At 49.3% G+C, this 26,053-nt stretch overlaps 1 protein-coding gene across 1 annotated transcript; it reads left to right on the top strand.

The window, feature by feature from the left end:
- The first annotated feature begins 7,381 nt into the window (after positions 1–7,381).
- On the top strand, positions 7,382–23,998 carry PTPRN (protein tyrosine phosphatase receptor type N). Its single transcript, XM_077151796.1, has 23 exons — positions 7,382–7,439; positions 7,899–7,949; positions 8,327–8,440; positions 10,635–10,731; positions 11,617–11,878; positions 11,963–12,311; positions 12,717–12,851; positions 13,451–13,485; positions 14,193–14,467; positions 14,667–14,753; positions 15,057–15,136; positions 15,296–15,360; positions 16,034–16,252; positions 16,676–16,876; positions 16,975–17,122; positions 17,260–17,333; positions 17,534–17,611; positions 17,712–17,831; positions 19,009–19,175; positions 22,157–22,210; positions 22,854–22,918; positions 23,117–23,190; positions 23,419–23,998. Exons 1-23 carry the CDS (start codon positions 7,382–7,384, stop codon positions 23,488–23,490), a joined length of 2,880 nt encoding a protein of 959 aa, XP_077007911.1. The 3' UTR covers positions 23,491–23,998.
- The last annotated feature ends 2,055 nt before the right edge of the window (positions 23,999–26,053 follow it).

Below are 26,053 nucleotides of genomic sequence, written 5' to 3'. Positions count from 1 at the left end.
GACTTTTAAAATATATTTTCATCTTACATTTGGAGGAGAAGCTGTGAGGTGTATGTAAGCTGCTTAATCACTCACTATCTTTGCCTATAGGTCCCCCTTTGAGTACATTAGTCATTAATAATCAACCTATTTAAAGGGCCCATGTTTGAATTCATATGCCTTGAAGGTCCATCTATCCTTCCAGAAGATATCACTGAACGTGCCACATTTCATGCAGCTGTAAAACAGAATAAAATTATGAAACGTGTGCTGGTTTGAAAGGATTAAGTACCCTAGAAAAGCCATATTTTAATCCTGATCCATTTTGTGGAGGCAGCTGTTTTTTTTTAATCCCTGTTCAGCTCTATAGTTCGGAAATTTGCTTAGATTATCTCCACAGAGATGTGACTCCACCCATTCCACCTGGGTCTTGATTAGCTTACTGGAATCCTTTAAAAGAGGAAATAATTTGGAGAGAGACACAGAGCTGCGAGAACCACAGAGCCCATGCAGCCAGAGACCTTTGGAGATGAAGAAGGAATATGTTCCCAGGGGAACTTCATGAAACAAGAAGCCTGGAGAGAAAGCTAGTAGACGTCGCCATGTTTGCCGTGTGCCTTTCCAGCTGAGAGAGAAATCCTGAACTTCATCAGCCTTTCTTGAGTGAGGGTAACCTCTTGCTGGTGTCTTAATTTGGACATTTCTATAGACTTGCTTTAATTAGGACATTTTCACGGCCTAGAACTGTAAATGTGCAACTTAATAAATGGCCCCTTCTTAAAAGCCATTCTGTTTTTGGTATATCGCATCCCAGCAGCTAGCAAACTAGGACAGCATGTAACAACATGGATGAACCTTGAGGACATTATGCTGAGTGAAATTAGCCAGAAACAAAAGGACAAATACTGTATGGTTTCACCACTATGAACTAACATTAATGAGTGAACTTCGAGAGTTGAAGTTAAGAACATAGGTTATCAAGAGATAGAAATAGAGTAGAGATTGGGCATCTGGTGCTGAAGGAGTACAGACTGTGCAACAGGACTGATTGCAAAAATTCAGAAATGGATAGCACAATACTACCCGATTGTAGCACAATAATATAAGTACACTGAATGAAGCTGAATGTGAGTATGATTGAGGGAGAAGGGCTGGTGGCATGTATGAAACCAAAAGGAAAGATAGAGGATAAAGACTGAGCTGATATAATTTAGTAATGCATGGTGATTAAATGTATAAATGAAAAAAACATTTTTGCATGAGGGAGAATAAATGAATGTCAACAGTGCGAGGAAATGGATGGTATATGGGGAAAAAAGACAATCTATGCAAACTAGAGTCTATAGTTAACAGAAACATTGTAATATGCTTTCATTAATTGTAACAAAGGCCATATACCAAATATGTAACAAATGTCAGTAAGAGGAAGATACAAGGAAGGGGTATGGAATTCTTGTTGTTCTTTTTCTTTTTACTTTATTTGTTTTCATTTTTTATTCTTCATTTTCTTTCCTCATTCTTTCTCTACAGAAGAAATGGAAATGTCCTCATATAGATTGTGGTGATGAGTGCATAAAATTATGTGATTATACCAGAAACTATTGATTGTTTACTTAGGAGGATTGCATAATGTGTGAATAAAACTGTTTTAAAAATAAATAGAAAGATATAAGTGCTGGAGAAAATATGGGGAGAGAGATGCACCTATTCACTATTGGTAGGGAAGTGGAATGCTGCCCTTTGGAGGGCAGTGTGGTGGTTCCACAGGAGGCTAAGTATAGGGTTGCCATATGATCCTGCAACCCCATTATTAGGTATATACTTGGAAGCAGGGACATGAATAGACATTTTCACACTGGTGTCTATGGCAGCACTATTCATGATTTGCAATGGATGGAGGTGGCCTAGGGGTACATTAACTGAAGAAAAGAAGAGCTAACGGTAATGTATACATACAATGGAATATTGAGCGGCTGCAAGAAGTAATGAGCTGTGAGGCATGCGACTAGGTGAGTGAACCTTGCACACAGTATATTAAATAAAATAAGCCAGAAAAGAAAAGACAGATATTATTTCTCACTAATATGTACTAATTATAATGTGCAAATTCTGACAATTGAATTTGAGAGCATAGGTTATCAGGGGAAAGCTTATTGTAAAGGTTCCTAGATTGTAAACTCTAACAGCAGTCACATCTATTCCTGAGGTGTAACTGTTATTTCTAAATTCTGAGATGCTGAGCTCTTTGCCATTCCCTGGAACTTTGGGTATCTATTTGACACCTGAGGCTCAGAGTCAGGAGTTCTGCAACTATAAAAGTAAATGTTACCCCGTACAGCAACTGTTATAAGCACTGAAAAAGAGATCAGACTTCAATTAGAGATATAAAAGAAGCTGATCTGGTTAGGACTAAGGTAAATCAGATTAAAGGGTGAAGGAGAATATTGACTGTATTTTGAAACTTCAACTTCTGTGTGAGACCAAAAGAAGATGTTTATTTGGTGCAAAACTTATATTTTCTGTAGCACACATATCCAACTTAACTTGTTTATTCAAATGCCCTAATTACATGGAACTTTGAATGCGGAATGAAATCTTGTTGGTTTGCACGGGTTAGTGTGATGCCCTATGTATTAATTTGTAAAAGCTGCCGGAATGCAATATACAAGAAATGGAACAGCTTTTAAAAAGGGAATTATTAAGTTGCAAATTTACAGTTCTAAGGTCAAAAAAATGTCCAGATAAGGCATCCAGAGAAAGATTCCTTGACTCAAGAAAGTCGATGGGTCCAGAACAACTCTGTCAGGTGGGAAGGCATGGGGCTGGTGTCTGCTGGGGTCTTTGGCTTCTGGTTTCAAACAGTGTCCTTTGCATTTCTTTGTGCATCTCCAAATGTTGGGGTCTCATGTTGTTTCTCAAGCAACTGTTCTCTAAGCACCTGAGCTTTCTCCAAAATGTTTCTTCTTTTAAAGGACTCCAGTAAACTAATCAGGACACACCATAAATGGGTGGAGTCACAGCTCCATCTAATCAAAAGGTCACACTCAAAATTGAGTGGATTATATTTCCATGGAAACAATCTAATCAAAGGTTCCCACCCTACAATATTGAATCAGGATTAAAGGAGATGGCTTTTCTGGGGTACACAACACTTCACAACCAGCACACCCTGATACATCCCAGAATAATCTTGGGAGAAGATAAAAAAGTATTGGCAAGGTCCTCTTGAGGTACTGAAGGAAATATTAAACTTTCCCACCTGCAAGCATTTGGGAACTAGCAATTTAATAGGCCAAGCCCTCAATCTTAGGGCTTGCCTTATGAAACATATTCCTGCAAAGTAAACAGTTAAGCTACTTGTAATTATGCCTGAGTCACCCCCACATTTGTTGCTCGGATGTGGCCTCTCTCTTTAAATCAACTCTGCAGGTAAACTCACTTCCCTCCCTGCTACATGGGACATGACTCCCGGGGGGTATAAATCTCCTTGGAAATGCGGACATGACTCCTGGGCATTAGATTGCCCTTGGCATCATGGGATTGAGAAAGGCTTCTTGGCCAAAAGAGGGAAGAGAAATGAAACAAAATAAAGTTTCAATGGTTGAGAGACTTCAAATACAGTTGTAAGGTCATTCTTGAGGCTTTTCTTATGCAATATATATATATATATATATACCCCTTTCAATTTTTGGTATATTGGAGTAGCTAGAGGGAAATGCCTGAAACCATTGAACCGTAATCAACTAGCCTTGATTCTTGAAGACTGTATAATTATATAGCTTTTATGGTATGACCCGGTGATTGTGAAAACCTGTGACCGATACTCCTTTTATCCAATGTATGGACAGATGAGTAGGAAAATATAGGCATAAATAAATAAATAAATAAGTAAATAGGGGGGTGGGGTAAAAAAAAAGGAGGAATGAGGTAAGTCTACATGCACTGATACGGAAAGTTATCCATAACATGCTAAGTGAACAAAGCAGGTTAATAACAGCTTGTATAGTATTAGTCTTTGTAGGTAAAAAAAAAAACATCTATTCTAGTTATTTTTTCACAGAAAAAGACTTATCAATTTGTTTATAGCAACTAGCTCTGGTGATTTGAGGATTCTGATACTGATTTGTTTGAAGGGAAAGTTATTTTGTTAAAAAACATGCATTATTCCTAATAAAAGCTTTGTTAAGAATATATATGAATATCCATAAGGAAAACAAAACCAAACAAAAAGTTGGTAGGGAACTAGATAGTCTCACAATGTCAAAGAATCATTGAACAGATTATATGATGGTCACAAGAGGAAACATAACCTTACAAATTCAAATATATGGCTATCTCTACCATAATCAATTTATCATCACTAATAATGGAATAGCCAGACATTATAAATCTCCTGAAATGATGCAATTGGAGGCATCCAGCATCACCTATAAAGCATTTTGCTTAAAACAATTTTAACTAGATCTAATCAAGTCTTTAGATCTAACTTTTAGTTTACAAGAACTCCAAGGAATAGAGAAATAAGTAAACATACCAAAGAAACAATCAGACAAATCCAGAAGGTGAGAATTCTGTAGAAACACTGATCTGGCCTCTTCAACAAGACAACAAAAAAAAATGGGGCAATTGGGTAGATTGCAATACCAGTGGTCAATGAGAGGAAGGGGTAAGGGGGTATAGGATGTATGTTTTTTGTTCTTTTTTCTTGTTATTTCTTTTTATAGAATGATGCATATGTTCTAAAAATGATCATGGTGATGAATACACAGCTATGTGATGAAATAGTGAGCTACTGATTGCATACTTTGGAAGGACTGTGTGTGCATGAAGATATCTCAATAAAAATACATTTTTTTAAAAAAAAGACTGACAAAAAAATGGGGGCATGGCAGTGTCTGTATTAATTTAAAAGAAAATTAAGAACCTTAATAAAATGCAATGATGATCCTGGATGTACTCTTGTTTTGAACAAGTCAGTTGGAAAAAAGACATTTTTTAAACAATTTGAGAAATTTTAGTATGAACTTAATATTAAATTATGTTAGGGAATCATTGTAAATTTTGTTAGGTGTCACAATAGTATTTTGGTTATGTGAAAAAGTGTCCCTTGTTTCTTTGATATGCACATTTAAATATTTATAAGTGAAATATCATGATATCTGTAATTTACTTTGAAATACTTAAGTTACACAAATTTGGCAAAATTTCAATAACCTGTTAAAACTAGCTAATAGGTTTATGAATGTTTACTATGTCCTTTTTTTTTTTTACATGGGCAAGCACCAGGAATCGAACCCGGGGTCCTCTGGCACGGCAGGCAAGCGCTCTTGCCTGCTGAACCACCGTGGCCCGCCCTACTATGTACTTTTATCTTTTTCTTTTTTGGATGTTGGAAATTTTTTGTTAAAGTATGAAAACTTTTCGGGGTTTAATAGGAGACTATTAAAGCAAGAGAGTAATATGATCAAATTTGAATTTTAGAAAACTCACTCTCCAGCTCATAGACTGACAAGAATGGAAGCAAAAGACCAGCTAGGTGATTACTGCCACAGCGGTGATACAAAATATGCAGTGGTTTAGATGAGTATGGAGAAAAGTAGACTGACATGCGATGTGTTTTGCAGATATAAGCCATAAGATGGTTGATGGGCTGGCAGGGGTGCAGGGTGTTGAGACAAAGAGAAAACCAAGGTTAATAGCAAAAGCTAGTGTGTGACTAGCAGAGTTTAGTATGTGCCAGTTAGTCACTTTTCTAAGTGATTCACATATATTCAATACATTTAATTCTCACAACTACCGTATGAGGGAGGAACTATTAGCATCCCCAATTTATAGATCAGGAAACTTGGATGCAGAGAAGTTCAGCAACAAGGTTATACCCCAAGTAGGAGGTATTGCCAGAACTGGAATTCAGTTCCTTCTTCTAAGGACGACATCTGAACCATTCATTAAGATGGGTAAGGGTATCTATTCATTTTTCTGCTCTTTGCCTCAGGGTTTACACTCCCGTTTCACTTATCTTTCCTGGCCCTCACCCAGTTATAATCCTTTTCTCCAACCCTGGGACTGGGGGATAGAGGTGGTGGTTCTGGGCAGAACATATATCCAACAGGGATGTGGCTGGCCAACTGGGAATTCTAGTGAGGCGCCTAGTATTTGGTGGGGGAGGAACGGAAAGGGTAGGCACCCCGCTACGACTGGGCTGTTACGCCATATATGACGCAAATAGGCCTAAGAACCGGGGGTGGGCGGTGTCGTCATCACTCGCTAGTACTGGGTCGAGCTGCCGCGAGAGGAGCGCGCAGACTCCGCCTCGTGGCCGCTCTGGCCGGCTCCCGCCAGCGTCGCTGCGGCTCAGGCCCGGGAGCCAGCGCGCCGAGCTCGGAAGGATGCGGCGCCCGCGGCAGCCCGGGGGTCCCGGAGGATCCAGGGGTCTTCGGCTGCTCCTCTGCCTCCTGCTGCTGGGCAGCCGCCCGGGGGGCTGCAGTGCCATCAGTGCACACGGTCAGGAGGAAACGTGGGAAGGGAGGGACGGAGAGCAAAACCAGGGCTGAAGGGGTGGAGAGGCACGAAGGTGGGAAGTTCAGACAGACAGACTGTGGGGGGGTGGGGAGGTGGGGGCGGGAGTGGAGGGAGACACTGCATGCTGAGAAAGGTGAGAGGGCTTCTGGAAGGAAAGGGGCGTAGGCCTGGAGGTGGGGCTCGGAATCCTGGGGCGGGACCTAAGAGAAGCAGGCTCAGGGGAAGATAGCGGATTCTGGAGGAGGGATGGGGTGCATAAAGCAAAGGGACTTAGAACCGGCCTACAGGACCTCACAAGTCGCATCGAGGCACCAGGGAGGTTGTTGCCGGCGCTGAGGGGTAGGAAGCAGGCGGGAGCAAAAGGAACGGGGATCTTCCGGCAGTAGGAGCTTGAGCTGCGGGCATCGGGGTCTCGGCTCCCGGTAGAGGGCTGGGCCAAGGAAAGGGCCAGGGTTTTTCTTTAGGGCTTGCTGCGATCTTATCTCCGATAAGAGAGGTACAGCGAGAGAAAAGGGCAGCGGAGGATAGAGAGGGAAGGGTCCCTTTCCGACCCCTCCTCACAACCAGGCCCGGTGCTGACTCACATCTGAGCGGACAGAGATAGTCAGCGCTGACTCACGGGCCGGGGGCGGGGTGGGGGGGCACCGGGTGGGGAGGGGCGCAGCCTCGCGGTCTGGCCCCCCCTTTCCCCAGTCGGGCTTGGAGGCCAATGCAGAGTACTTCCTATGGCTCTGGGGGCTAGCAAAGTGGTGCAAGAGGGGTGGGACAGAGGTTCTTGTGGAGACTTCTCGCCCGGTCACCCCTTCCTCTCCCGAAACTGCCTCCAGACGAGCCATCAGCAGCTCCAGGCTCAGAACTTCAGCACCGAGGACAGCGCCCAATGCCCTGGGGCAGGCAAACAGGAGGGGCTGTGGCCAGGATCGTTCCCTTTTCTTTTGGTATGGGGCGGGGCGCTGCCTCTATCTCATTACCCCACAGAGTATGTGTGGGTTGTCGCCTTTTCTGAGCTCCAAGCCATCATTGTTAGAATGATTATGGATATTTGGAAAGGAAAGTCCCCTGTTCCCCAGAATCTAGCTCAGAACTCTCCCACATTAATTCTGTGAGAGTGGAATATACCATCCTTCACCAACACTCGCTTATTCTCCCTGCTGGCCAATTGAGCAAATTGGCTTTTAGGGAAAAGATCTAGTCTTGCAGATCCTAAAAATCCAAATCCAGGTCCCATTCTTCTTTCTCTTAAGTATTCTAGGCACTTCCCTACTCTCCTCCAATCTTAAAGCCTTCCTTGGAATGAAGGAATGGACCCCATCTGTTTCCTGCTTTCTGGGCATGTGCCTCTGATCATCTGATGTGTGGGTGGGTGTCTGAGTCTCTGCTCCCCCATCCCTCTACAGGCTGCCTGTTTGACCGGAGGCTGTGCTCTCACCTTGAAGTCTGTATTCAGGGTGAGTGAGGAGGCCCGGGCATAAGAATCGTAAGACTGGGATGACATAATAAAAAAGAAATGGAGGGGGTGCACGGGTGGCTCAGTAGTAGAATGCTCGCCTTCCATGCGAGAGAGTCAGGGTCGATTCCTGAACTATGCAGCCTCTCTCTTTCCCCACCTCACCTCCCCCCAAAAAAAAAGCTAAATAAAAAGAAGTGGAGGGAGGAAGACCAGAAGGGAGGAGAAATATTGGCCCTGTGGAGAAGGGGGCTGGCTTGGAGAAGTAGAGCTCTCTGAAACCACAAAAGAAAGTGGAAAGAGTTCTGTTCATTTGCAACCTGAATTTGGAAGCCTCCCATTCCAAGCCCCCTGCTGACGCCACTTTTGTGCTCTTAGATGGCTTGTTTGGACAGTGCCAGGTGGGAGTGGGGCAGGCCCGGCCCCTTCTGCAAGTCACTTCCCCAGTTCTCCAGCGTTTACAAGGTGTGCTCCGACAACTCATGTCCCAAGGTGAGGTCTGGGTGTACTAGAGGAGAAAGATGGAACTTGGTTATATGTGGGTGGGAAACTGAGAAGTTTCCTAACCTGAGGACAGGCTTTCTCCTATCACAAACATCTCTGCATGGAACATTCCTACATATCTACTTCTAGAAGAAACCACTGAAAGAGGCCAGCTTCCATCTCCTTAAGGCCAGCCCCACCCTCTGGAACTGTCTGGGTGCTCCAGAGTCAGAAATCCTGGGGTTTTCAGCCAGGAGCGTATCCCACCTATCCATTTAATTCATTCAGCAAATATTTATTGCGTGCTTAACATACAAAAGGCATTGTTTTAGATATTTTGGATAAATCTGGGTATAAAGCAGACAAAGATCCTTGCCTTTTGAAGTTTACATTCAGGGATGGAGGTGGGGATATACCATATAAAGTATATAGAAAATATAAGTATGTTAGAAGATGATAAGTGCCATGGAAAAATAAAATGTTAGAGCAGGATAAAAGGGATCAGAAATGGTGTAAAATACAGTATTAAGTTGGGTGATCCAAGTAGATCTTACTGACACTATGAAATTTAAAGAATTTCATAAGGTACTTTTCCAGAAGTTTATTCTGGAAATGAGTGTTTTAGGCAGACAGGACAGCTAGAACAGAAGCCCTAAGGCAGGAGCACTGATTAAAGGAACAGCTTGGAGACCAGTGTAGTTGTAGAAGAGTAATGGAGGGAAAGAGAAGATGCAGTCAGGTAGATAATGTGTGTGTGCGCACAAATCATTATAGAACTTTATAGGAGCCTTATCATTATAGAGTCTTATAGGATACTGGATGGACATAGGCTTTTACACTGAGTGAAAGAGGAAGCCATCACAAGATTTTGAGCACAGGGTTGCATGATCTGACTTCTACTTAAAAAGGATCACTAGAATGTAAAGAGCCAAGGGCAGAAGCAAGAAGACCAATGAAAAGCTACCACAATAATCCAGGTGAGAGGTGAGGCCAGCTAGAACCAGGGTAATTGCAAGGAAACAGTGAAGAGTGATAGGATTCAGCATATCTATTTAGGGTAGTCAGCATGATTTCTTGACATATTGGATGTGGGCTGTGAAAGAAAGAGAGGCATCAAAGATGACACCAAGGTCCTATTGCTTAAACAACTGACTCAATGGAGATCCCATCAACTAATGTGTGGAAAGTTGCAGAAGGATCAACTTGGGAGGTATTCAGTTTTGAACATGTTTGAACATGTCTATTAGATATTTAAGTAGAGTGGTAAATTGAGTTTATGAGATTGGTCTTCAAGAGAGTGGTCTGGAGTAGAGATATAAGTTTGGAATTCTTTGGAATATAGATGTAATTAAAGCTATGGAGTGGATGAGATAGCCAAAAGATTGAATATATATGAAGAAGAGGACTGAGGATTGAGTGTTAAAGAATTCTAATATTAGAGGACCAGGAGGAGAGGAACCAATAAGAGAGTTTGAGAATGGGGAGCCCGTGAAGTTGGAGGAAAACCAAGACTAACTGGTTCCCAGAAGCCAAGTGAAGTTTATCAAGGAGGAAGGAGTGTCAAATGATGATAGATTAAGTAAGATGATATCTGAAACTTGACCACTGGATTTAGCCATGTACCATAGATTACATGTCCAGAAGCAGGAAAGAAAGAATGGGGGTAGAAAGTAGAAGATGATTCCTTTGGAATAAAAACTGACCTTTCCCAAGAGTACAGTTTCAGATCTGCCTCAGGATAAGATGATGATGAGTTTAAAACATGTGTATAGTACTTTTGAGTTTTTTCACTTCTCTGATCTCACTTGATCTTCACAACAGCCCCATGGAATATGTATTATTCCCACTTTACATACAGATAAGGAAAACTAAGGGTAGGGATCAGCAAAAAGAATAATCGTTAATAGTCATGATGATGAGGATGATAATCACACTTATTGAATGTTCACTATGTGACAGTCATTATTCCAAATATTTCATATGGGTTATTTTAAGGACCACAAAAGTCATAGAAGGTATGAATCCCCACTTCACAAATGAGAGAATTGAGGCTCAGAGAAATTCAGTAACTTGCCCAGATTCACTCAGTTAGTAAGTGACAGAGGCAGGATTCAAACCCAAGAAGTCTGACTCCACTGGTCCCTGTTACTGAACCCTTGGGGTAACTCAGGAGCTAATCTCACTCCATTCTGTCTACTGGCAGGATTGTCCTGGCATGATGACCTCACCCAGTATGTCATCTCTCAGGAGATGGAGCGCATCCCCAGGCTTCGCTCCTCAGAGCCCCGCCTGAGGGACAGGTAGGCAGCCTTTCTTGACAACAGTAGCATGGCAAGTCTGTTGGGTCTGTGGTCACTCTGATGGATGAAGGGAAGGGGGAGGGAAGTGGGCATCAAAGTCAGCAGGCTGGAGCTGTGGCACAGGTTAAAAAGACCCTTGAATGGTCACCCTCTGACACTGCCACATATCCAACAGGAGCTGAGCTCATTCCTGAGGAGCCAGCAAAACAGAGGCATTAAAAACTGCTTTGAAAAACACTGACATCTAGTGTTCCAAGATAAGTGAGAAAGTTGTCAGCATGGGGCAAATTATAATTTTGTTGGACCTGAGTTATTTAATACTTGTTTGGTTCTTATGTAGAATTACATATGGCAGGAGGCACCATTATCTTTTTGTGATTAGGGCCACTAAAGCAAGGGGGAAGTAAATGAGGCCCATGGGGCTCAGGTGATGATATCAGATGTACAAGGTGGGTGGTGGGAGGAGGCAGTCCTGAATATTCAAACATACACTTGAAAGGCCACATTTTGGAAACATGGCACATAGAAGCAATGAGCAAGCCTCGAGCTGCAGTTTATCTAGAAAGGCTCCCAGCTGCTCTCTACTGCTCCTGTTCTCCCCTTCTCCATACCTAACCTCAATCTTCCCTAACCTCTGCAGCTGCATCTGGGCATCCTAGGCATGCTTAGCAGGGAGGCAGATGGACTTTGTCCTAGGCTTCACCCTCTAGCCCTTCCCCATGCTACTCTCTCCTCCCTTGCAGTCACCTCATTTCTCAAGAGGACGGGCCCACTCTGATTTGCTAAGGCTGGTTTGTCCCCACCATCTCTGCCTCTTTAGGCTCTCTATACACTTGCTACCACAACTAAAGTACACACAAATGCACACTTTACTTTCCTCCCCAGATCTGGCTTGGTGTCCAGGAGACCTGCCACCACTGGGGAGCTGCTTTTACAGGGCATCCCCACTGGCTCTGCCCCTGCCACCCAGCACCGGCTTCCTCGACCTCTGCCAGGTGGGGGTGGAGCTGGGGTGGGCTCCCCCCTGTCCCCTCTGCAGGCCGAGCTGCTTCCTCCTCTTTTAGAGCATCTGCTGCTGCCCCCACAGACCCCCCATTCTGCTCTGAGTTATGAACCTGCCCTGCTACAGCCCTACCTGTTCCAGCAGGTGAGCCCTAGACTTTAGCAATACCCCAACCCCAATCCTCCAGTCCTGGCTACCCATCTTACAAGGACCTCTGGTTTCCCACAGTTTGGCTCCCACGATGGCTCCCGGAACTCAGAGAGTTCCCAAGCAATGGTCAATGTTGGCCCCCTGCCCAAGGCTGAACCCCCTGCCCTCTTCAGTAGAGCTGCCTTCAAGGGCATGTTTGAGGCCCATCCTGGCCACACCTATGGGGATCCTCCAGGGCCTTCACCTGCTCAGCTTTTCCAGGACTCAGGGCTGCTCTACCTGGCCCAGGAGCTGCCAGTGCCCAGCAGGGCCAAGATGCCAAGGCTGCCAGAGCAAGGGAGTCAGACAGAGGATTCTTCAGAGGACTATGAGGAGGAAGGACCTGGGGGTCACAGGAAGAAGCCTCCTTCTCCAGCAGTCCAGTCAGGTAACAGAGTCCTCACTGTCTACCTCCCTGTCTGTGGGGCCTGCTTGGGGACCCTGGGGACTCCTCCCTAACTATCCATGCATTTCTTAATTTTTCCTTAAAGCTATTCATTCAGTAACTACCTGTTTACTGATAAGCTGATCTGTGCCAGGCACTAGTAAGCACTGGGGATACAGTGGTGAGTGAACCTGGCATGACTCTTCTTGAGATGAAGAGTCAGAAGTCCACAGTGGCCCTGAAGTTTGGTCTTTGCCCTGGAAGGACAATGGCTAAGAAGGGGAGGGCAGGTGTCTGGGTGTTTGAGGAGCTCATAAATGCGCTAAGGTCCTCCCACCCCCCACTCACCCGTCTGCATCCCACGAGTTGATTCCACCCGCAGCCCTAAGTTCTGTGTCTGGCTCCCAGGAGACGTGACTGTGCAGAGACTGGCAGCTGTGCTGGCGGGTTACGGGGTGGAGCTACGTCAGCTGACTCCTGAGCAGCTCTCCACCCTCTCCACCCTACTGCAGTTCCTGCCAAAAGGCGCAGGAAGAAATCTGGGTGAGTGTCCAGGTAGAGACCAGCCAAACCCAGTTCCATGAAGGCTTCTTGCACTGCCTTTTATGAACACATGGAATAGCCTGGAGGGGAAGGGTCAGGGTCAAGGAAAGGGCATTCTTTTGAGAACCAAGTTCATTGTCAATGAAGGCCAGGGGTAAGGTGGTGAACTGAGGGGTCGGGCCAGAAAAGGATGGGAGGGTGGAAATAACGGAAAAAGGAATCAACTGAAGGTGTGATTAGGGATAAGTTGGCACTAAGAAGGGGTAGTTAATGATAATGAGGACCTTGGGGTGGTGTGGCCAGTGTTAAGAATGAACCAATAATTGATGGGTAGAGGAAGGACTGAACAAAGAATAGCTTTGAGAGATGTGGCCAGAGGCTGAGGGAAGCATTAATAAAACAATGAACTATAAAGAGGAAGCAAGAGAAGTAAGGCCATACTTAGGGTGAGACCTGTAATAAGGACTTGGTCAGTGACTGAGGGGAGAGGCCACAGCAGATATAACAGGCTCAGAGTCTTTGGCCCCTCCTCCCCCCTGTGTTGTATGGATTTCAGCCTTGACCTTTTGCCCGAAGTCTCATTTTCCCTCTCCCTACAGGAGGGGCTGTAAGTGTTGGAGCTGACACCAAGAAAGTAAGTTCTCAGGACCTCCCTGACCTATAAGTGCCCCATGGCAGCTCCCTCCACGCCCTGCTGAAATCTAAACTTCAGGGTCAGAACCCAGAATCTGTATCCTCCAACTCCTCATTTTATAAAAGGGTAAATAAACTGAGGCTCAAAGACTACAAGTCGCTGCCTAAGTTTCATATCAAGTTGATGGTGGAGCTGGGACTAAAAGCCAGAATTCTTGATGCACTGTTCTTTTCACTGCAGTCATTACAGATCATGCTCTGAGGAGTCAGGGAAGAGGAGAATTGCAAGCAGGGAGGCTTCTGGCTCCCTGTAGCCAGAGGAGCTCTGCACCTATCTGTTTTACATGTTGTACTTCTAAGATTTTGTGTCCAAAACAAAAGTCTAAAAATCTTTGTCTACTTATTTATCTTAGAGTAGACTCTAACCCCAACTTCCCTTACTCCAAATGTTCTCCCTGCCTCCAGCTCCATCCTGTGTAGTGTTACTGATGCCCCATTCACTCAATCCTTTATTCAGTCATCTGTCCACTTGGCTTACAATTTCTGGGTGCCCTCTCTGTGGCCAGCATGGCACTGGACCCTGGGAGTAGAAAGATAAACAGGTCCTAACTCCACCGAGGGAAGCTCAAGCCCTGGGTGAAGATCTCCCCAGCCCCTCCCTTGTTCATTTCCAGGCTTGGACATACCTCTCGGTTCTCTTCTAAACAGACAATGGAGGTGCAGACACAGGGCGGAGATACAGCGGAGCCCCCTCCTCCCACAACCTCCCTGCCTGAATACTCCACTCCCAGCTCCACCTCTGAGAAAGACCAGCAGGTGCTGAGCTCTGGCTCCTCCCAGCCCCCCAAGACTACCAGCCCCCCTGCCACACCTGTCCTCCTGGAGAAGAAAAGTCCACTGGGCCAGAGGCAGCCCACAGTGGCAGGGCAGCCCTCAGCTCGGCCGTCAGCAGAGGTGTATGGCTACATCGTCACTGACCAGAAGTAAGGGCTTCTGCTGGGGCAGTCTTCCAGTCCCCTAGGGGTGGGCTGCCCTGCCAAGCAGGAAGCAGAGAGCAGAAATCCAGATGTGAAGGAAACAGGGAGAGGGTGGGCTGTCCGCACCACTAGGAGTAGCCTGTTTCAAGAAATAGTGGTAGGAGGGACACCCGCATTCCTTCTTCTGCCTGCTCCCCATCCCCAGGCCACTAAGCTTGGCTGCAGGAGTGAAGCTGCTGGAGATCTTGGCTGAGCATGTGCACGTGTCCTCGGGCAGCTTCATCAATATCAGGTGGGGCTGGTACCCTACTGGGAGTGGTGGGCATCTAGAAGGCAGCTTGAGGAGGGAGGGATCCAGGGCAGGAAGGTAAGGGGCCAAGGTGGCATCTAGAAATGCCCCCAACTCTCTTGAAGGTACAGCCACATCTTGTCCCGCTATTTCCCCTCCAGTATCTTCCTGGCTTCAGGCCCCCTGTAGGGTATCCCTGATGTCCTCTAGCCCCATCCTCTGATGGAAAGAAGGCCAAAACTGGCCTCTCTTGTAGAGCTTTTGGTCTGGGATGGGTACGACAGTAACACAGTTCCCGTTTGGCAGTGTGGTGGGACCTGCCCTCACTTTCCGCATCCGGCACAATGAGCGGAACCTTTCTTTGGCTGACGTGACCCAGCAAGCCGGTAAATACTGCCCCAGCCTCAACTTCAGGCTTGGCCCCAGCTCCAGCCCTCATGGGACATACCCAGGGCTGTGCTGTTGCTTCCCCTGATATACTCTCAGCCCACATGGCCTCGGCCTGTCCCCTGGCAGGAGAGAGCCTGACCTCCTCCTCCCTGCAGGGCTGGTGAAGGCGGAACTGGAATCACAGACAGGCCTCCGGATCTTGCAGACAGGAGTGGGGCAGGTATGAACCACCCGGAGATTCAGTCAGAGTCCCGGAGGGCTGACATTCCCTTTAAGAGCTGGAGGCAAAGTTAGCAGGAGAATGGGAGCCGAAAGCTCATTTTCCTCGCTTCGCCTCTGCCCCATGCAGTTATCTTTCTGACCAGCAGGTGTCACCATCGATAGGAAGGCACTGCCCTGGGCAAGAACAGGGCTTTCCAGAGCAAAGCCTCTCAATTCCAAGGGAAAAATTTGCACAGAAAGGAATTATACTAAAAATATATTTCTAGAATGCCTCCCATTCTACTATTCACTCCCTTTGCAGAACACTGTCCTCTCTTCCTTCAACAGTTTTTTGTTTGTTTGTTTTTATTGGCATGGGCAGGCTCTGGGAATAAAACCCAGGTCTCCGGCATGGCAGACAAGAGTCATTTTTAAACGCAAATCCTTCTGCTGGAGTCAGCCCCTAAGCCTCTGGCAGTCTAGTGTGGTTGAGTTGGTCTGTTGGGGATTCAGGAGGAGGATCTTAGGTCCGTCGGGGTCCTTCTGCCCTTCCACCAAACCCCCACACTCCAAGCTTTGCTCCGGGAATGGGCCAGCAGGGAGCAGAGGCCTGGGAGAGGGGAAAGGGGCCAAAAGCAGCTCCGAAATCCCTGCACCCACTGGCACCCTTGATTCTGGCCTTGTTCCCACAGAGGGAGGAGGCAGCCGCTGTCCTTCCCCGACCGGCCCGCAGCACCTCTCCCCTGCGCTCAGTGCTGCTCACTCTGGTGGCCCTGGCAGGGGTGGCCGGGCTGCTGGTGGCTCTGGCGGTGGCTCTGTGTGTGCGGCAGCATGCGCGGCAGCGGGACAAGGAGCGCCTGGCAGCCCTAGGGCCTGAGGGCGCCCAAGGAGACACTACCCTTGAGTACCAGGTGTGCAGCCCCAAAGCTTGCAGAGGAGAAACGGAAGAGGCTCGGGAGTCTGGGCTTTGCATGGGGTGGGGATGGGCAGTGGAATGGAGGTGAGCTCCTACTCTGCAAGTGTCCAGGCAGAGGCTGGAAATGCCCCCTTAGGGGTGTAATTAGGACATTTTTTATGGGATGGGAACCGAGGGCAGATAATTCTTTAGGCTCTTCCCAATGCCAAGATCCTGGAGTTCTGGGATTCCACTCCGTAATATCTGAGTTGTCTATGCAGCACCCCAGCGGAGCCACCCTGAGAAGGATGAGGGCCAGGGCAGAAGGGCTCCCCCAGAGGAGTGGGTTCCATTTCAAATCAGTCACTAGGACCAGCCTAAGGGGCCCGGGACCCAGTTGGAATGCTTCAAGGGGACCCCTGCACCCCGCCCCCTGCAGGACCTGTGCCGCCAGCACATGGCCACCAAGTCCCTATTCAACCGGGCGGAGGGCCCGCCGGAGCCCTCGAGGGTGAGCAGTGTGTCCTCCCAGTTCAGCGACGCGGCCCAGGCCAGTCCCAGCTCCCACAGTAGCACCCCGTCCTGGTGCGAGGAGCCTGCCCAGGCCAACATGGACATCTCCACGGGGCACATGATTCTGGTCAGGACCAGGCCAGGCCCTGGAGGAGGAGGGCAGGATGGAGGGAGGGGCGGGGGAGGGCGGGGCTGGGCCAGAGCCCGGGCGTGGCACCCCTGCAGGCGTACATGGAGGACCACCTACGGAACCGGGACCGCCTGGCCAAGGAGTGGCAGGCGCTGTGCGCCTACCAGGCAGAGCCCAACACCTGCGCTGCCGCCCAGGGAGAGGGCAACATCAAAAAGAACCGCAACCCTGACTTCCTGCCCTGTGAGTGAGCTCGGCCCTGGGAGCTCTGGAGGGCTTGGGGGAGAAGACCCGGCTCCCGGCTTGTGCCAAGAGGCAGCGGTGCCAGGACCCCAATGCCCTGGGTGGGGCGTCTGAGTGGGATGTTGTGGTCTGTGCAGATGACCACGCCCGCATCAAGCTGAAGGTGGAGAGCAGCCCTTCTCGGAGCGATTACATCAATGCCAGCCCTATTGTAAGTGGCCCTGGCTCCAGCTGCTCCCTCTGCCCCATCCTCTCCTTCCCCGAGTCCTGATGTAAACTTCTTTCCCGGGTGGTTACCACCTGAGGCCCTGGAAGCGTGGGGTTGAGGGGCAGGGCGGGGGTTGGTGCTTGACAAGCCTCTCCATGGCGGTGTTCCCCATTGTGGCTCATGTTGCATCTTCCTGCCCCCAGATTGAGCATGACCCTCGGATGCCAGCCTACATAGCCACGCAGGGCCCGCTGTCCCACACCATCGCAGACTTCTGGCAGGTGGGCTCTTGGAGAAAGGGCTTCTCTAGGCACCGGGCCCTCGTGGCCTGCCAGATGCTGGGAATGTTAGCGTGGAGCTTACCTGGGCCTCTGCCTATAGATGGTGTGGGAGAGCGGCTGCACCGTCATTGTCATGTTGACCCCACTGGTGGAAGATGGTGTCAAGCAGTGTGACCGCTACTGGCCAGATGAGGGCTCCTCTCTGTACCACGTCTATGAGGTCAGCAGGAACCTCCAGCCATGGGAAATGGGAGTGGGGAAGGTGGATGGTGATATATATACATACACCTACACACACATATGTGTGCATACACCTACATATATATTCACACACATACGTGCCTATATGTGTGTGCGTCTCCTATGGCAGAAAGCATCTGTACAGGCTTATGATAAAAGGTCCAGATATAAAACTATAAACCCACCAAAACCCAGGTAAGAAGATAACTGCCAGGAGTAAATGAGTGAGGGAAGATAAGTGTATGCAAAGACCAAGATTAATACCCATTTCAATTCAGTCTAACTTAGAGTTTCCCAGAGTCCAAAGCAAAGAAAGAAATACCATATGTTGCTTGTGTAAAATTGAAACTTTTTTTGGTTAGTCTTAGTTATCTTTTCGTGCTGTAGTGATGAGACCTGTAGTAGTTCTCAAAGTTGGCTTAAAAAAAATACCCACATTAGGGCCCCACTTTCAGAGCTTCTGATTGTATTGGACTAGAATGAGGTTTTTAAAAAATTATTATTAATTTTATTTTAAAATTTCCAAAATTTACAAATACTCTATACATACTTAACAGCAACTCCTCCCATCCATTCCCTGGTACCTCTCAGCTACTTTCTGCTTCTAAGAATTGAAGCAAACCTTTTCCTTAGAAGAGAGGACAGGTAGGGGGAAAACTGGGCAGTGGCAAGGCAGGGGAAGAAGAAACAGATTCTGGACAAATGGGAAACATTTCTTAAGGAGCACAACAGAAGCTTATGGTTAGATAAGCACCCAGTCATTTTTCTTGCTTTTTTTTTTCTGGTAGTTTTTTATTGGTCTTGCTCATGGTTAAAGAAGAAAATGAAACACTAGAGAATTTCACCAACGTTGATGGTGCTTGTAGCACAGACACTGTTAGACCGTGTGAGGGAGACGAGGGAGAAACCCTGACCTCAAGCAGCTCATGCTAATAGCTCAGACGTGTTTAGGTGAAAGAGCCACCGGCGTCCTGACACCTGACCCAGCCCGCCAGGATCCTGGGGGCCCGCTGGGCAGCTGGGGTGGATGAGGGGTGAGCTTCGCGAAGGATGACGACTGTGAACGGGCCTGGGAGGCCGGGAGGACTCGGAGAGGCCGAGAAGGCGCGGGCGCCCGGAGCGTGCGCGCCGAGGCTGCAGAGCCCCCACTCCCGCAGGTGAACCTGGTGTCGGAGCACATCTGGTGCGAGGACTTCCTGGTGCGGAGCTTCTACCTGAAGAACGTGCAGACCCAGGAAACGCGCACGCTCACGCAGTTCCACTTCCTCAGCTGGCCGGCAGAGGGCACCCCGGCCTCCACGCGGCCCCTGCTGGACTTCCGCAGGTCTGCGGCGCCTCGGAGCCGCCGGGAGGGTGCGGGCCTGGGCGGGGGGCGGGCGGCGGGCGGGGCTCGGGGGAGGGGTTAGGGGGAGGCGGGGGCCAGGCAGGCTCCGAGGTGTCCTGAGAGAGCGCGGCACCGGAGGAGGGGGCCAGGAGCTGGGCTTCCCCTCCCGCCTCCAGCCCACCTGCTCCTATGGGGTCCCTAGGTCAGTGCATTGACCCAGTTTCTGGGCCTCCTGGAGCCTTGGCCTCTGACCCCTGGCCACCCTCTTCCAGACGCCCCACCCTCCACCCCCCGCCAGGACTGATGCTCTGTCTTGCGGCGCCCGGCTCCCCAGCACCCACCCCCATCCCCGTTGTCGCGTGTCTCTTTGCGACCTCCTTCCCTCGCCCTCCTTTCTAGGCGCTCCTCCCACGCTCAGATTTTTCCACTCCCTCTCCCTCACGCTTCTCCTTTACCCCTCCCCCAAGAGCGACTCACCTATTTTTTGCTCCCGTCCTCCCTGCATCCCTCCCCCTCTCTAAGCTTCTTCGCCGCTGCTTCCTGCTCTCCTCTCCATTCCCTCCGGTCCTGCCCTCTCTCCTTTCCTCCAACACTGTTCTTCTGTCTGCTTTCCCCGCTCCATCTCTTACACCCTCCGGCTCCATCTCCCCTTTAACCCTCTCCCTGTCTCTTTGTCTCTCTACTTCTCTTCCTCTCTTTCATTCCCTCTCTCCTTCTTTCACTTCCCCTTCTGCTCTCTCTTTTGCTGTCTCCCTGTCACTCTCTCTGTCTCCCTCTCTGCATCTCTCCCTTTTCCTGCTTCCTCTCTTCCTCTATCTTTCTCCCCCTGTGTATCTTTCCCCTGTCTCTGCCTGTCTGTAGCTGCTTCTCTTTTTTACTGTCTCATTTCCTCTCAGTCCCTCTGTCCCACCTTCTGTCTGTCTGTCTGTCTCCCTTTCTGTTCTTCCCTCTCCTTCCTTCCCTCTCCCTCCCTCCCTGTCTTTCTCTCCCACTTTCCCTCACAGCTGCCAGTGTCATTTTTGTGATCTGCAGCTAGTATTCTCACTCCAGTTGCATAGTCACAAAAGTGATCACTGGCAGGTGTGGCTGCTACATGGACAGAACAGACAGGACATGTGGGCCTGGGGGACTGCCCCACAGGCTGCTGGGAGAGCTGGGGCATGCTGGGGAGAGACAGACTATCAAAGGGAGTGTGGGACTATCTCTGGGTTCTTGGGGACTCGATAGAACTGAGTGGGGGCTGGGACAGGAAGCCAACTGAGGGACTTAATGTGTCCCGACACCAAACTCACACTTGGGCCAGGCCTCCAGCATCCCCTGCCTTTCCTTTTCCCAGACAGGCAGCTGAGAAGCCTGCAGCCACTGGCAGGGACTCATCTGCTTCTCTGCCCTTTTCCAGGCTGGCTGGGGTTCTAGATGCTGCTGGGCAAAGAACAGAAAAGAACAGAGCTAAGGGTGGGGACTTGGGTGTCGTTTCTGAGCCTCGGGAAAGTGGTTTCTAACTGGGGCCTGAAGCATAGATATCTAGAAAACAATGCCAGGGGTACCAGAGCTATTTTTTATTTTCCACATTTTAAAAACCGTGATAGAGCTAGTACATGGATATGTTTTAAGGCTTCACAGGTAAGCTAAAATGTTATGTTTCTTTACTTTAGGCTAAAAATATTTACATTAAACACCCAGAACTGATCTGGTGAAGGTCCACCAGAGGGACAAAAAAAAATAAAAGAGGCCCTAGAATGTGATCCCCAAACAGTTTCCTTAACTTCCCTCTGTTTTCTTACCTGTGAAATGAGGGTGATGACACATACTTTAGGGGCTTGTTGGAAGAGTTAGTAGGAGAAAGTATGTAAAATCTAGATTAAGTGTCTGGCACAGAGTAAGTGCTCAATTAATGAATTCTAGCTGCTGTTTGTCATCTCACTTATTAAATGATTGGGAACTGTTGTGACTGCTGATCAACCCTGTCACTCTGAGATTCCAGGCAATGTGCTAGGAAATCACTATAAGTCCTGAAAAAGCATTCAAAGATACCTGATTTCTGCAAGTCAGACTAGAGGACTGTGAAATTCCAAACTTCCCCTAATCTGATAACTCCTAAGAATCTCCTCCCCAGCCCAGGCAGAGAGTGCTTATCAAGAGTCTGCAGGTGACTTTCAAAGCAGGAAGGTTATAGGAGATAAGGGAAGCTCCACTGAGCTACTGAAGAGAGAAACCCTCTGCTCCTTACTGAGCTATGCAGAGAAAGGTCTAAGGTCCAAGTGGACCCCAAGTCTGAATATGATCCAGCTACAGAGCTCCTGTGTTGAGGTAAGGCTGGCCCAGGAATACAGATAGTAGCACAATGTTCAAAGTTGAGGGAGTGTCCTCTCCTGGCCAGGGAAACTGTGCCCAGGGCTACCTGACATCACAGCAGATGAGGGCCACAAGGAGCCTGAATGGGGAGGAGAATGCACAGAGGGGCCAAACTGCAGGAGGTGGCAAGACTGTTGCCCCAGAAGTCACCCACAAACCCTTCCCCCTTGGCTTCTGGCACAGGGGGCTGTTAATATTAATATTATAAGATATTATCATTAATAGTAGTTTCCACTTACTGAGCATATCCACTCTGTACCAGACTTTGCACTTAGCTCTTTACATGGACGATCTCATGCAATAATTGTAAAAACCCTAAGGAGAAAGTCACGATTACTCTCATCCCCATTTTACAGGTAAGGAAGCTAAGGCTCAAAGAGGTTAAATTAGTTGTTCCAGGTTCACAGCTCCTAAGTGACAAGGCAAGCCCAGTGCCACCTGTGCCAGCTCTGGCTCTTTGCCTCAAGCCCTGACTCAGCTCCCTCCACCCCGCTTCCCAGCTCTGCTGTAAGCACCTGGGAGAAAAGGAGGAAAGATAGGCCAGCAGCTGTGTCTTTCAGTGCTGCCCCCTTCCCCACCCCTGCGATCTGGTCCTCACTAGTGCTCACACTTCCTTCTCCTTGCAGGAAGGTGAACAAGTGCTACCGAGGCCGCTCCTGCCCAGTCATTGTGCACTGCAGGTGTGTGGGGAGGGCTCGGGGTGGGGGTGGGGTGGGGGTGATGGTGAATGGGCCCTGGTGGGGCATTTCTGGTTCCCGCCCCTCCCTGTTGTCGTCCATGCTATCACTTGCCTGTCGCCTTGGTGCCAGAAAACTACAGCCAAGGGCCAAATCCTGCATACCACCTGTTTTTTATAACGGTCCATGAGCTGAGAAAGGTGTTCACATTTTTTAATGGGGGAAAAAAAAGAAGAATGTGCAACACCGACTGTATGTTGCCTGCAAAGCCTAAAATATTTACTACCTGGCCTTTTACACATGAAGTTTGCTGAAGAAAAGACTTGGACAGAGGTTGGAAAGGGTCACACCCTGTGCCCTCCCACTGCCTCCCCCTCAGGGCTGATCCAGGGCTCTCCTCTTTGGTTGTCCCATTGCCCAAGTGACACCCCCACTAGAGGGGGTGGGTCACGGCTCCCCACTAGAGGCCAATTCCCAGGGCCCAGGTGATATGACTTTCCCTCATCCCAACACACCCTGCTTTCCCCCAGCCCACCCTAAGGGATAGATCAAGCGGTCTCCCCACCCCTCACCCCCACCCTGTGTCTCTGTCCCACCCTGTTCCTGCTGGGTCCTGAGCTGAGCCTGTCACCATCTCCTGTTTCAGTGATGGCGCGGGGAGGACTGGTACCTACATCCTCATCGACATGGTCTTGAACCGCATGGCGAAAGGTAAGGCTCTTTCCCGCAGCGCCCGCAGCCCCCTGTGCCAGGTTAAGTCTCCCCATCACCCAGGGCCACAGGGGCTCTCGGGAGGGAGGCTGTCCCACATCCAGGCTTTGCCCCAGCCTCCAAGCCTCCTACCCAATGACGTTCCAGGCTTCCTGTATCCTAAGCAGCTCTGTGTCTGCCCCTCACCCCCGCCCCCAGGAGTGAAGGAGATCGACATCGCTGCCACCCTAGAGCATGTCCGAGACCAACGGCCTGGCCTCGTCCGCTCCAAGGTGACCAGGCCTCCTGCCCCGACCTCGCGACCACCCATCCCCAGCAGCCCCTGCTCAGCCACCCTGGGCATCGGGTCTGCCTCCTCCTTCCTGCCTTTGCCCAGCCCACCCCCATCCCAGAGCTTCCCCTCCTCCCAGGGTACCTTCCCAGTGCCCCTCAAAGGCCCTGCTGTGGTGGCAGTGGAAGGCAGGCTTCCTCGTGACTCTCCTCTCACTGTCACTCCCCAGGACCAGTTTGAATTTGCCCTGACAGCTGTGGCAGAGGAGGTGAATGCCATCCTCAAGGCTCTACCCCAGTAGACCCCTGGGGCCTCTCGGCCAGCAGCCCGACCTCAGTTCCATCCATGCCCTGTGAGCAGCTATCAGTGTACCCACTCCTGACAGCCCCACCCGCCGCCTTGGCCCCTTGGGCAAGTCCAGTCTTTCCAAGAGGAGAGAGTAAGGAAGGGGAAGTGGGAAGGGGCAGGCCTGCCCAGCCCCAAGCATGCTGGAGCCCCAGGCATCCCCTGGGGGCAGCCGGTGGAGGGGAGAGGACAGAGCAGCAGTTCTACCCAGGGTCTTGGCCTGAGTCCCCGGGGCCCCACAGTGTGGGCAGAACGGGGTGGAATGGTCACCAGATCTCAACTTTTTGGCTTTTGTGGTCCCTGCCGCCCTGTCCTTTCTCCATGACCCTTGCTTGGGCTCCGGCTCTTCCCGCCCCCACCTTCAGGTCTCCACCCACCCCACACCACCCAACCTCTCTCCCTCTGGCACAAGAGAGCATTTCTAGAAAAAAAATCTACTTTTGTATCAACGTGAATAAAGTTAGTGTGTCGTCTGTGAGCTGCAATCCAGGCTCCAATGCATTTGTCTGCTCTGCTTCCCATCTCCAGCTGCAGGCTGGAGCATGGCCCTGCTGCATCCCTCAGTGGGTGTGACGGAAGAGCACAGGGTCCGGCTCTCCCAGGTGTGAACAGGGGCGATCAGGCAGTAGCCTTTAAGCGAGCACATCCCATGTTGCAGGCAGCCTCCAAGGGGCTCTACAAGGACCCTACTGCACTCAAAGCCCCATTTCACAGACAAAGGGACTGCATGCAGGTCATGGATGTGTAAGCCATGGGGCAGGGCCTCAGCCTCTTCACTCCACTGCTTTCCCCTGGGCTCCTGGGAAGCACACCCACCTTTGGGCCTCAGGTCCCTTGGCCACGACAAAGAAGATGGATGTCATTCAGAACTGGGGTTAAGCACCTCAAGCCTTCAGTGATGACTGCAGCGATGGGGCATGAGGCCAGTAGACCATTCCCCTCCTGTCTGGCTGTAGCCTCTTTGTCCCTGATAACATGCCAACCCCTCAGCCTCAGCTGTCCTATTACTCTACACCTCCCTGATACCAACTCAGAGGCTGGGCCTGTGACATGGCAGAACGGGGTTCACCTGTGGGCAAGGGGCACTCTCTTCCCTTTTCAGCCACAACCTCCTAAGTAGGGAGTGAAGAAGGGGCCAGCTAACAGAACACAGGCCCATCCTGCTAGCGCCCACTGCTCTGCCAAGGCTCAACACGCGTAAGCCTCATATCTCAAAGGCTAAATGTGGGGAAAACAGCCACTTTACAAACTCCCAAGCGGATTTTTCTCTCCCTAGAAATGGAGGCTTGAATTCCTCTTTCAGGGCAGGTTGGTCCTTTGCTTTGAGAAAAGTACATCACGGACACATTGGCTATGCAAAGGTAAAGCTGAGTTCCTGTCCTGGACCTGTCCTGGAATGGCAGGGAGTTGATGGGGAGCCGTGATGGACAGATGCTTTTCCCATGGGTGGAAGGGCATCTCTGAAGGCATCTGGAGATAGAAGGGGAAGGGGTACTGGCTTTTCCCACCTTGGCTCCTGGCAGCTTGTAGCCTGGACCTTGCATGGTATGTGATCTCTCTAGAGGGCGTTGGGCGCCTCTGAAACTCACTTCTGGATGAAAAAGGAAGCTGTTCTAGTTTGCTAGCTGCCAGAATGTGATATACCAGAAACAGAATGGCTTTTAAAAAGGGAAATTTATTAAGTTGTTAGTTTACAGTTCTAAGGCTGTAAAAATGTCCAAAGTAAAGCAAGGCTATAGAAATGTCTAATCTGAGGCATCCAGGGAAAGATACCTTGGTTCAAGCCTATTGACATTCAGGGTTTCCCTCTCAACTGGAAAGGCACATGACGATCATGGAAGTATCTGCTTTCTCTCCAGGCTTCTTGTTTCATGAAGCTCCCCCAGGGGGCTTTTTCCTTCTCATCTCCAAAGGTCACTGGTTCTGTGTGGGCTCTCATGGTTCTGGTGGCTATAAAGCTTTTTCCACAACGGTTCCCTCCTAAAGGGCTGCAGTAAGCAACCCCACCTTGAATGGGTAGAGACACATTTCCATGGAAACCATCTAATCAAAAGTTACCACCCACAACCGGGTGGGTCACATTTCCTTGGATAATCAAAAAGCTCACACCCAGCAATACTGAATGAGGCTTAAAGGACATGGCTTTTCTGGGGTACACCACAGATTCAAACCATCACAGAAGCCTTGGGGAGAGCCCAGGAGAAGGTTTTAAAGGTTTTCACCATGTAGAACCTGCTGTGGTCCCCATACTTTCAGTCAAGCCTTAGCTCAGTGGAGTACTGAGCAATGCCCGTGTCAGGGTATCATGGCTTCCTGAAGGAGGCCACTTGCAAGACCCAAGGAATAAGACAGAATATAAGCATTTCTTGGTACCCCATAACATACTTGGGGAGAACAACCTGGTAAAAGAGGGAACTTCTGCCATCAGCTGGAAGGCTTACACCTCTAGCTGTCTGGGCAATAAAGGGAAGTGTCAGGCCCATGTGTCACCAGGAAAGGAGTAACACAGCACACCACTA

Source organism: Tamandua tetradactyla, chromosome 3 (genome assembly GCF_023851605.1).
Source record: "Tamandua tetradactyla isolate mTamTet1 chromosome 3, mTamTet1.pri, whole genome shotgun sequence".
Lineage (NCBI taxonomy): Eukaryota > Metazoa > Chordata > Mammalia > Pilosa > Myrmecophagidae > Tamandua > Tamandua tetradactyla.
Note: the sequence above shows the minus strand (reverse complement) of the source record. Positions and strands in the feature narration are given on the sequence as shown.